The 11,365-nt window shown below is 48.0% G+C and overlaps 2 protein-coding genes and 1 pseudogene across 2 annotated transcripts; all 3 read right to left on the minus strand.

The window, feature by feature from the left end:
- Positions 1-1,543: 1,543 nt before the first annotated feature.
- LOC148569839 (uncharacterized) lies at positions 1,544-2,291 on the minus strand. Its single transcript, XM_088506666.1, has 2 exons — positions 2,229-2,291; positions 1,544-2,080 (listed from the first exon to the last, which is right to left on the minus strand). Exons 1-2 carry the CDS (start codon positions 2,289-2,291, stop codon positions 1,544-1,546), a joined length of 600 nt encoding a protein of 199 aa, XP_088362792.1.
- A 5,466-nt stretch (positions 2,292-7,757) lies between these two features.
- Positions 7,758-8,747, minus strand: LOC107632481 (sucrose transport protein SUC5 pseudogene; annotated as a pseudogene).
- A 223-nt stretch (positions 8,748-8,970) lies between these two features.
- Positions 8,971-10,322, minus strand: LOC107629586 (uncharacterized). The gene is made up of 4 exons (XM_088509357.1): positions 9,978-10,322; positions 9,732-9,829; positions 9,370-9,452; positions 8,971-9,210 (listed from the first exon to the last, which is right to left on the minus strand). The coding sequence occupies exons 1-4, from the start codon at positions 10,217-10,219 to the stop codon at positions 9,070-9,072; spliced, it is 564 nt and encodes a 187-aa protein (XP_088365483.1). The 5' UTR covers positions 10,220-10,322; the 3' UTR covers positions 8,971-9,069.
- Between the last annotated feature and the right edge of the window lie 1,043 nt (positions 10,323-11,365).

Below are 11,365 nucleotides of genomic sequence, written 5' to 3' on the forward strand. Positions count from 1 at the left end.
CGTGAGTTGTCTTATTTGCTTGTCTTTGCGTTTACTGTTGTTTTCTTTATCCGTTTTAACGACTAATGCATTTGTTGTTTGTTGTAGTGGAAATGTCTGCCACTGTGGTCGGACTTGAAAACTTGATGAAGACCTTTTTTGAAGGTAGTGACGACGAGGAAGCGGAGAAGGATGCTGGGGAGGCGGAGGATCAGACCGGGAAGTCGGAGGGTCCAGCCGTAGAGGTTGGAGGTCAGGGCGAGGCTTCTTCTCGGGAGGCCGTTAAGGCGGGGAAAAGACCTATCGAGGATCAGGGTTCCCCTATTCCCGAGGAGGCAACTGGCGGGCACTCAACCGCTTCCCGCCAAGAAGATGATGACGTGGAGCTTATTCACACTCCCAAAAGGCGGAGGTCGTCAGCCAGTCTGGAGGGGGCCCTTAGTATCATGGAGAGAAATTTTGATGCAACAAGGTTTATAGACTCCCAATTGATCCCCGGGACGGAGGAACATTTCCTTGGCACTGAACTGGCTGGGCAGGCTAGATGGATGTATCGGACTTTGCTCCGGGGGGCCGTAATAGCTCGAAAGGCTGAGTTCGAGTTGTCGGGAATGCAAGCCCTCCGAAGGAAGCTTGAGTCCTCTGTTAAAGCCAATAATGATTTCAAAGTTCAAGTTGAGCAGCTCCAGGGTCAGTTGTCCGAAATGGCGGAGAACCTAAAAGTTTCGGAGGAGAAGGCGACCTCCGCTGCCGAGAAGTTGAAAATTTCGGACGATTCGGTGGCCCGCCTAATCGAGCGGGAGATGACCTTGGAGGGCCAGCTGAACTCTGCTCAGGGTCGGGCGGCGGCCTTGGAGAAAGAGCGTGACGAAGATGTCTCGTTGGCCGAGGCCGCTAGGTCGGAAGTCGAGGGGCTCAAAAAGAAGCTGAAGGCTACCAGGGAGCAGGGAAAGAACACCATCTCGATGACCGAAGATGCTTTGAAGTCTCAGCTGAGGATCGCAGCTCCTGATTTCGGCACGTCGTTAATTGGCGTTTTCAAGACTATCCAGGACGGAAAGATTGTTGACATGCCGAGGAAGTGAGGCCTTGTAACTTAAGATATTTTGTAATGGCGTTTGCTGAACAACTTATTGCTTGTTTTTTGTTTTGACTCTTTATAAGTTATACTTATTTGGTCGTTTGGCCGGGTTGCCGTTTACTATATTTGCTGTCGTTGTTTCTCTTGGGGGCTCGCGCCCGTTTTCCCGTTTTATGATTGTTATGGCTTGGGTCGCCGTGGTCGTATTGTCGTCGCCGTTGGCTTTGGCCGTAACGAAGATGGCCCCTGGGGTGATCAATCCCGGTCTGCCGTTTTAAGGCGCGCTCGTGTGCGGCGCACATAGGGAAGAGGTAAACAAGTACGAAAAGAAAGAAAAAAAAGTTTTGACAAGTATGAGTTAATCGTTAGCTAAGCAAATTAATCAATATGGCGAATATTTGATAAGATAAAAAGGTAGATTGTCATGCAAACAAAGCAAGTATTTACTATCTCTTTAGGTTCTCAGGTCGGCGAGTCATCTGGTCATGAGTAGAACCTTCTTAGGCTTCCCGCATTCCATGTTCTGGGCACTTCCTTGCCGTCGAGTCTTTCGAGCTTGTAAGCACCTTTGCCGAGTACCTCCCTTACCCTGTAGGGACCTTCCCAATTTGCTGCCAGCTTACCTTCCCCTGGGATCGGGACGCCGATGTCGTTGCGTCGCAGGACGAGGTCCCTTTCCTCGAAATCTCGTTTGAGGATTTTTGCGTTGTATCGCAGGGCTATTCTTTGTTTCAGCGCCATTTCTGTTAGGTGAGCCATCTCCCTTGTTTCCTCAATCAGGTCCTTCTCGACTGCTTCGCTCATGCCTGCGAGTAGTAGTCGAGGGCTCGGTTCGCCGATTTCGACTGGTATCACCGCATCGACCCCGTATGTTAGGCGAAAGGAAGTTTCCCCCGTAGCGCTTTGCTCGGTTGTCCGGTAAGACCATAGGACGGAGGAGAGTTCGTCAGCCCAGCTTCCTTTCTTATTGTCTAGGCGCTTCTTTAGACCAAGAAGGACGACTTTGTTTGCGGCCTCTACCTGCCCGTTTGTTTGGGGATGTTCTACCGAGGAGAACTTTTGCTTTATCCCTAGGCTAGAGAGGAACTCCATGAACTTCTTGTCTGTGAACTGGGTCCCGTTATCTGAGATGACAACCTCTGGGATACCGAAACGGGTTATCACCTGCCTCCACACGAACTTCCGGCAGTTGGAGGACGATATCGTAGCCAGTGGTTCGGCCTCCACCCATTTGGTGTAGTAGTCAATGGCGACAATGAGGTATTTGACTTGTCCTGGGCCGACCGGGAAAGGTCCCAGGAGGTCGACTCCCCATTGTGCAAAAGGTCGAGTAATCGTTAGAGAGTTTAACTCGGAGGCCGGCGCCCTGTGGAAGTTGGCGTTTTGTTGACACTTTGTGCATTTTTTGACAAATTCCTTTGAGTCCTTCATCATTGTCGGCCAGTAGTACCCCGCTCGAATGAGCTTCCTTGCTAGGGCTTTGCCCCCGATGTGGTGTCCGCAACACCCCTCATGGACTTCTCTAAGCACGTAGTTCGTTTGGTCGGGGTGCAAACACTTCAATAGGGGCTGGCTGAGTCCCTTTTTGAATAGCTGTCCCTGTATGATTGCATATCTGGCCGCCTCCCTTCTTAAAGCTTTGGCTGCTTTCTCATCTTCAGGCAACTTGTCGAGTTCCAGGAAGTTGGTGATGGGGTCCAGCCATGAGGGGCTCGACTTCGCCAAGTAGAGGGCGACCGTTGGTTCCTTCACCATGCCTTGGATGAGCGACCGGTTACCCGATCCTGGCTTTGTGCTCGCCAGCTTCGACAGGAGGTCTGTCCGTGTGTTTCTTTCTCTTGGAACGTGTTGGACAATGACCTCCTAGAACTGGCTTGTCATTTCCTTAACCTTTTCCAAGTATTTTTGGAGGAGGGGGTCCCGGGCTTGGTAGCTTCCGTTTACCTGCGAGGTGACGACTTGGGAGTCGCTGCATACTTCGACCTTCGTCGCCCCGACTTTCCGAGCTAGTGTGAGTCCTCCCAAGAGAGCTTCATATTCTGCTTGGTTGTTGGACACTGGGAAGTCGAACTTGGTTGATTGCTCATAGATGATCCCTGCTGGGCTTTCTAGGATGACCCCTGCTCCCCAGACGTTTGGTTGGAGGCCCCGTCCACGTGAAGCCTCTACCGTGTGCCCGTTTTTTCGGGAGGGTCTCCCGTTACCTCAACTAAAAAGTCTGCCATTGCCTGGGCTTTGATTGCATGTCGGGGTTCATACTGCAAGTCGTATTGCGAGAGCTCGATGGCCCAGGTCATCATCCTACCGGCCAAGTCGGGCCTTTGCAGTACTTGGCGAATCGCTTGATCCGTCCTCACGACTATACGATGGCTCTCTGGAAGTATTGTCTTAACCTTCGGGAGGAGACTAGGAGCGCCAGCGCCAGTTTTTCCAACTTGCTGTATTTCAGTTCTGGTCCTTGGAGGACCCTACTAACGAAATAAACGGGTTGTTGGGTCTTCTCCTCTTCTCTAATGAGCACTGTGGCAAGCGCTTCTTCGGTTACTGATAGGTAGAGATAGAGCGGTTCTCCGGCCCTGGGTTTTCCGAGAACTGGTGGTGCCGCTAAGATCTGCTTGAAGTGGTTGAATGCCTCTTCGCACGTTGGGGTCCATTCGAACGTCATTCCTTTTTTCATTAGATTGAAGAAGGGCAGGGCTCTTGCTGCTGACGCGCCGAGGAATCGGGACAAAGCCGTTAACCTCCCGGCAAGTCGTTGAATGTCTTTGATAGAACCCGGGCTCTTCATCTGGAAAACTGCCTGACACTTCTCGGGGTTGGCTTCCACCCCTCTTTGAGTAATCATGAATCCCAGAAACTTTCCGGCTTCCATGGCAAACGCGCACTTGAGCGGATTAAGCCTCATGCCGTGTTGCCGGAGGGAGGAAAAAACGCCATCAAGGTCGCTAAGGAGGTCGTCGGGTCGTGTGGTCTTCGCGAGTATATCATCCACGTAGACTTCTACTGTTTTGCCTATAAGCTCACTGAATATTTTATTCATCAGCCTTTGGTACGTGGCCCCAGCGTTTTTCAAACCAAAAGGCATTACCCTGTAACAATAGATTCCCCCTGGCGTTATGAACGCCATTTTTTCCTCGTCGGGTCGGTGCATCGGTATCTGATTGTATCCTGAGTAGGCATCCATGAAGCTCAGATACCGGTACCCCGCCGCTGCGTCGACGAGTGCATCAATGTTAGGTAGGGGGTAGCAATCCTTGGGACACGCCTTGTTGAGGTCAGAGTAGTCCACGCACATTCTCCATCTCCCACTGTGCTTTTTAACCAGGACCACGTTCGACAACCAGGTCGAGTAGTCAAGTTCTCGGATGAATCCTGCTTCTAGGAGGCTGGCCGTTTGCCTGGCTACCTCTTCTGCCCTTTCTTGCGACATTTTTCTCCTCCTCTGGGCCACTGGCTTGGTTCCCGCCTTGACGGCCAGATGGTGCGATATGAGCTGGGGATCTATCCCGGGCATATCGGCGGGCGTCCAAGCAAAGAGGTCGGCATTAGCCCTGATCATTTCCATCAAAGGCTCCTTCATTTCATGGGGAAGGTTCCTGTTTATGAATGTGAAGTTATCGTCCTCATCGCCGACCCTGAACTTTTCCAAGTCTCCTTCTGGCTCTGGTCTAGGTTTGTCTTCTATCCTGGCGTCCAGGTCAGCAAGGAAGACCCCAGATGCTTCTTTGGACTTTTTCCTGAGAGAAAGGCTGGCGTGGTCGCAAGCGACCGCCGTTTCCAAGTCGCCTTTGATGGATCCTACGGATCCGTCATCCGTGACAAACTTCATCACCAGCAGCTTTGTGCTAATGGCCGCCCCCAGGTCGTTGATGGTTTTCCTCCCCAGGATGATGTTATAAGCCGTGGAGTCTCGTAGTATTACGAAGTCCGCCATGATTGTTCGTCGCTTTTGCCCCTGTCCAACAGAGGTCGGGAGTGAGATGATTCCATCCGGCTTGATGAAGTGGTCCCCCAACCCTACCACACCGTGCTGGTGGGTCGTCAGGTCGGCGTCTCTTAGTCCCAGGGCATCGAAAACGTTTCGAAACATGATGTTCGAGTCTGCCCCCGTATCTACCAGGATTCGTTTGACGAGGCCCGTTCCGACCCTGGCTGTGATGACCATGGGCGGACTTTCCGGTACCTCGTCAAACCATTGGTCCTCTGGGCCGAAGGAGATGGGTGGGATACCTCGGAAACTTCTAACGGTCGAGGTGGAGACCGCTAGGACCTTGGCGTCTTTTTTCTGTGCTGACTTTGACCTTGGGGCGGTGTTCCTGGCTGTTACCACGTTTACCACCGTAAGGCCGTGGTCGTCACCCTCTGGTTCCTGCCGTCGCCTCGTTGACCGGGGGCCATCTTCGCTATCGTGGTCCCGGTTGCGTCTCCTTGGTTCCCGTATAAGGTGAGAGAAGTCGGCAAGTTTCCCATCCCTGATAGCTTGCTCCAGGGCGTCTTTTAGGTCGAAGCAGTCTTGGGTCTTGTGTCCGTAGCCCTTGTGGTACTCACAGTAGAGGTTCTTGTTTCCTCCCGTCCTGTCCTTCAGAGGTCGGGGCTTTGACAGTATCCCCTTTTCCGCTATCTGTTGGTAAACTTCGGTGATTGGTGCAGTGAGGGGGGTATAATTGGTGAACTTCCCAACTCGGGGGAACGGTTTGGGTGTTATACTCGGACCGCCGTCCCTGGCGTGTTCCTTTGGTCTTTCTCTGCCTTCATAGTGCCGGGCTTGGTTGTAGGCGGGCTGACGTTTATTGGCAGCCACGACCCGGCTGACTTCTTCGTCATTGATGTATTCTTTGGCCACGCACTGGATCTCTTGCATCGTCCAAACGGGCTTTGTGGTAAGGTGTTTCCTGAAGTCCTCATTCGAGAGCCCGTTCGTCAAGCATAGACTTGCCACCGAGTCCGTTAGACCGTCAATTTCCAGGCACTCGTCATTGAAACGGTCCAGGTATTTCCTGGTCGGCTCTCCGGGTCTCTGTGTCACCCCTAGCAAATTGATTGGGTGTTTGGCTTTGACAATCCTGGTCGTGAATTGAGCCAAGAAGGCGTGGCTGATGTCAGAGAATTGAGTCACCGAGCCCTGCGGGAGGTTGTTGAACCACCGTATCGCTGGGCCCGCCAGGGTGACCGGGAAGGCGCGACATCTGACCTCGTCTCCTACCCCTTCCAGGTTCATTCTGGCCTCAAAGGCCGTCAAGTGTTCCAGGGGATCTTGTGTTCCATCATACTTCATGTCCGTTGGCTTGTCGAAGTGTTTCGGCAGCCGGACCTCGAGCACGGAACGGTGGAAGGGGGTCGCTCCTATTATCACTGGTCCCCGGGTAGTTCTCCCCGGCTCGCCATTCTCCCGACGGGCGTTCTCTTCGCCTCTGTTCGACGCGCGCCGTCTCTCGTGTCAGGCGTAAATGATGGGGTCCCGACTTCTTCTTCTGGCTCGTCCCCGTCCCCCCGTGCTCTCTGACTCGTATTGGGGGCTGGGTGAGCGCCTCGAGCGGCTCCTTGAACGGGAGCGGGTGGGGCTCCGCTCCGGAGTGCGTTGGTCGCGTTCTCTCTCGGCTAGCCGGCGCTCTAAGTCTTTCATCCTATGGCGCAACTCTTGCATTATCCTGGCGTGGTTGTCGCCAGTACCTCCGAAGGGGCGTCTTTCGTGAGTCTGCGTCGTGTCCCTCGGAGGCGACCTCTGCTGTTGTCGGGTATCTGTCGGAACGGCGCCTCCCCCAAGCACGGGAGGCGCAGCCTCGCTACCTGTCTCAGTCTGGACTAGTACGAAGTCCATGTTTGATCCCCACAGACGGCGCCAATGTTCGGTAGATCGGCTACCAGACGGTTCGGGTCAGGATTCGGAGTGATGGAGGGGCTCGTCTGGCTACGATCGTCCAGTCCAAGAGGAGCGAGGTCCCGAGTACTTTGTGTGGAGAAGGGGGGGTGCCACCTGCAAGGACATTCCGACGCTCTTGTCAGACAATGTGCAGGCGGAAAGAGGGGTGATGTGAAAGATGTGACGTACCTCGGGGGAAGAGCCAACCTTCCCCTTATATACATGTCAGCAGTGGGCTCCCCTAGAGGGCAGACCCATATTCTCAAGGACGCTGTCCCATAGCTGCGGGTGAGCCGTACGGGACACGTGTCCGGGTCGGTTGGAGGGTGCACAACCGGGCCGGGTGGAGCTCGGGTCGGGTTGATCCGCGAGAGTCCTGGGTCGGGCCGTAACAATTAGTTAAGTTAAAATTCTTGCCTGGTTTCCGTAAGCCCAAAATCCGGGAAGAGCCAGGGGATAAAGCACATGGCAATTATTGCGTACGAAATGATCACTCCTCTACGCATTTTTACGTTGGATTTCTCTTTCAAATCTGATGGAAGCGTTCCCTGTGTAACCATAGATACATAAATGAATTGGTTTGATCTAATTTTCAAAATCATAATCTTAACTATGATTTTTTATAAATATATTTTTATGTGAATAATTATAAACTCAAAATTTTTTTGGGTGTAATTTTTTTTTTTATAATTATAAACTCGAATATAATTAATGACTCACCTGTATTTCGAGTATAAGATTATGTCCCCGGAAAGCAAGCAAAATGATTCCAATGGAATTCATAACGTCATTAGCCTCAGCCACGTTACTTCCATGCATCGTTGTTACCATAATTCGTTAATGTTTATCCATGCCTTCTGATTTCTCTTTAATCTCGGCGTACGCCGCTGCCGTTGATTTCTGCGGCGAGAGTGGTTCCTCTTTCACGTATACCGCCGCTGCTGTGGCTAGGGTTAGCAACAGCGTGATTGAAACGAAGAAGCAGCTTTTCAGGTGGGCGCAGTACACATCGCAAGCTTTCGTTCTTGTGAACGGGAAGATGTGATGGAGACCGCTGTAGGAACCGGCGGCGTATCCTAGGACGTTTCCCACCTCCATGAAAAAGGAGAAGCCAGCGTTGGCCATCCGCATTTTCCGTTGGTCTCCGGCGGCGAGGTCGGCGAGAAGTGCCCGGCATGGAGCTTGAAGCATGTTGTTGGCAACGTCGAGGATCTAGAACCCGACCACGAAGATGGCTATGGCACGCGGGCGGGCCTTCTTCTCGAGCGAGTCACCAAACATGTGTCCCATGTCAGCAGCGTAGCCTATAAGGAGCACTGCAATGGCGACCGCTAAGGCTCCGGCAGCAATGAAAGGCCGTCGGCGTCCAAACCGTGACGTGCAGCAGGTAGTAGCCTACTATGGGCTGTACGAGCATCCCACTTATGGGTCCGCAAAATAAGATGTAAACTGCGGAAGTGTGTGGGATACCAAGGAGGTGAACCTACGGCATCAGTAAGGATAGCTGTAGAGCCCACCCAAACTGAACACCGGCGGTGATAGACGCCACGACGATGATCTGACGTAGAAGATTCGGCTTTGGTGGTAGTGCAGATTGGTTCTCTAAGTTGAGAGAAAGGAACTCCATTGTTTTTTTGAAAGAGTAAGTAATGTGTGTGTGTTTGTGAATTGTGTGTTACTGTGTTTGAAAGAGTTTAATTCAAGTAGTATGTGTGTTTGTGAATTGTGTTTAGGGTGTGGAGTTAAGGGAAAGAGGTGTGGGAGTTTTATAATAGAATAGGGAAGTATGAAGGTTATGTTAATTAATTTGAGTTATAAATAACATAAATAAGGTTAGATTATTTAAAAAGTGATCTACACTTTTATAGAATAATTAGTTAAAAATTAAAAAAATGTTATTTTATTTCTATATTTGATAAAGTTTATTATGCTCTAAATATATTATTTAGGTATTTATTATGGTGAAATATATTGGTCAAGAATTTAATTCATTTGTAAATTTGGTTATGGCTATTGCTGTGATGATTAATGTCTTTTTTCCACTAGAATCTTTGACCAAGGTGTAAATTAACATTATTGTAAATATGGATTATTTGAAAAGTTATTCTTGCCAACACAAGAATACAGCATATAAATAAGCAATTAGCACTTAGCAGTAAGCACCATTGCTCACTCCAGGGTATATTCCTCCTGTTGTTATAGCTGGAACATTCGCAGCTAACGCTCTGCTCATAAAGGACTTTGCACGCGCTGCATAGCTTGTGTCATCGCAAACATCAACATATGCAGTCTGCATCAAGAAACATATCGAAAATGATAGTCAGGTGTTGCAAACATGCACATTTAAAAGGCAGGAACCAAGATATATGCCTGCATGTAGGTGCGGAGAGATTTTCAATATCATATATAACATGAGCAAGGATTAAATGTTGAATATAGAATATGGTACCTTAGTGTTTATGGCAGCTTCAAGCACACTGCATTTTTCTGCTTGTTGGAATGGCCCCGCCGTATGAACTACAAGATCCACATCTGCATAAAGCAGAGCCTTAAGATATCATTATCACTGAATTTTCCCATCAATATCATTATCACTCCAAACATTTAAACTTACATAACCGTATAACTGTATTACAATACAATATAAATTTTACGGCAGTATCAACAACATCAATTCACCACACAAAATAAACAAACAAGCAAGCAAGTAAATGAAAAGCCAGTTGACAAAATGTGATGTTACTGCAACTACCTTCTTTTAAGTTTTAACTAACTAATACTGTACAATCTATTTAGAGTAGTTATGATTACCTTGCAGAGCAGTTTGGAGTGAATCTTGATCATTGAGATCAACCTGAGAAAAACCAGAATTGCCCCCGAGTTTTGCAACCAAAGCTTCACCTTTCTCTCTGTTGTTACCATACTTGAATAGAATGAATTACTCATATTCACAGTAAACTACGTTAGTAAACAGTAATTGTTATATACATAAAGGTGCTGCTGAATAGCAGAGCAGATGATAACATGGAAGAGAGAGAGAGAGAGAGAGAGAGAGACCTGTTTCTGCCAGCGACGAGGATGCGGAGATCGGGGCAAAGGTTGGAGAGAGCAATGGCGGTGGATCCACCGACCCTACCTGTTCCGCCAAGAACCAAGACTGTCGAGTTGCGGGTCTTCTCCGGAAGCTGAACCCTCTCAAACTCAATGTTCCTGCTGCTTGTTTGGAGTTGGCTCTTGGCTTTGAGCTTCGAATTCAGCGGCAACCATTTAATATTCAACGGCACTGCAGCTGGCGCCATTGAATTGAAGGAATCAGTGAACAAAGCTCCCTCTTCTTTTTCTTTTTTCTTTCTAATTTCTGCACTGTATTATCAACTTATCGTCTGCTCGTTTTTGTTATCTTTTGTAATTTTGTTTATATTTGGCTGTTGTGCTGACGTGGTCACAAACGCTTCTTACATACTTGGCAAAATTGACGCCACTAGAAGTGTTTGAAAGAATTTAATTCAAATAGTGTGTGTTTGTGAATTGTGTTTTAGGGTGTTGAGTTAAGGGGAAGGGGTATGGGAGTTTTATAATAGAATAGGGAAGTATGAAGGTTATGTTAATTAATTTGAGTTATAAATAACATAAATAAGGTTTGATTATTTAAAAAGTGATCTACACTTTTATAGAATAATTAGTTAAAAATTAGAAAAATGTTATTTTATTTCTATATTTGATAAAGTCTATTATGCTCTAAATATATTGTTTAGGTATTTATTATATATGGTGAAATATATTGGTTAAGAATTTAATTTATTTGTAAATTTAGTTATGGCTATTGCTGTGATGATTAATGTTTTTTTTCCACTAGAATCTTTGACCAAGGGTGTAAATTAATATTATTGTAAGTTTATTTCTTTCATTTTCAATGGTACAATCCTGATGTCATTCTTCTGGAAGATCTTTTAGAGAGCTTGTGCTTTGCCTATATATGATTTTCCTTGTCAAATTTTTTTTTGCTGAGTTTTTTAATTTAAGTTACATCGATTTTGATAGATAACAAATTAGACAATTGAGTATTGCTACCATTATTAGCACATTTCTTATTGGTATAGTTCACAGGATACTGTCTGCCGGGTGCCTACTCATACTAACATTCTATTTCTTGTAACAGGTGTTAGATACCCGTGGACATTTTTGTTGGTTGCCTTGGGTATGGTTTATGGCCACCGATGATTCTTATATCAGAAATTGTCCAGACCTTCTTCCTAGCAGATTTCTTTTACTACTATGTCAAAAGGTTGGTTTAGAATATTGTACAGTCCCTTATGTTGCAGCTTTGGCATAGAATCTTGAGGTCCTTCTAGCATGACTTCTTATAATATTTATTTTGTTGGAGGTCAGCTTGTTCTTCTAGCATGATAATAAACTTGTGATGCATAATATAAAATTCCTTGATA

Source organism: Arachis ipaensis, chromosome B3, assembly GCF_059453495.1.
Source record: "Arachis ipaensis isolate K30076 ecotype BB chromosome B3, ASM5945349v1, whole genome shotgun sequence".
Lineage (NCBI taxonomy): Eukaryota > Viridiplantae > Streptophyta > Magnoliopsida > Fabales > Fabaceae > Arachis > Arachis ipaensis.

Excerpts from the sequence above, each read along its gene's own strand:
- LOC107629586 (XM_088509357.1), bottom strand. The coding sequence starts at position 10,219 with ATGGCGCCAGCTGCAGTGCCGTTGAATATTAAATGGTTGCCGCTGAAT. Across the intron at positions 9,453-9,731 it reads ACTCCAAACTGCTCTGCAAG|ATGTGGATCTTGTAGTTCAT; the intron begins GTAATCATAACT and ends TGCTTTATGCAG. Across the intron at positions 9,211-9,369 it reads AAGCTGCCATAAACACTAAG|ACTGCATATGTTGATGTTTG; the intron begins GTACCATATTCT and ends TTCTTGATGCAG.
- LOC148569839 (XM_088506666.1), bottom strand. The coding sequence starts at position 2,291 with ATGGGTGGAGGCCGAACCACTGGCTACGATATCGTCCTCCAACTGCCG. Across the intron at positions 2,081-2,228 it reads TGCCGGAAGTTCGTGTGGAG|GTAGAGGCCGCAAACAAAGT; the intron begins GCAGGTGATAAC and ends ACAAACGGGCAG.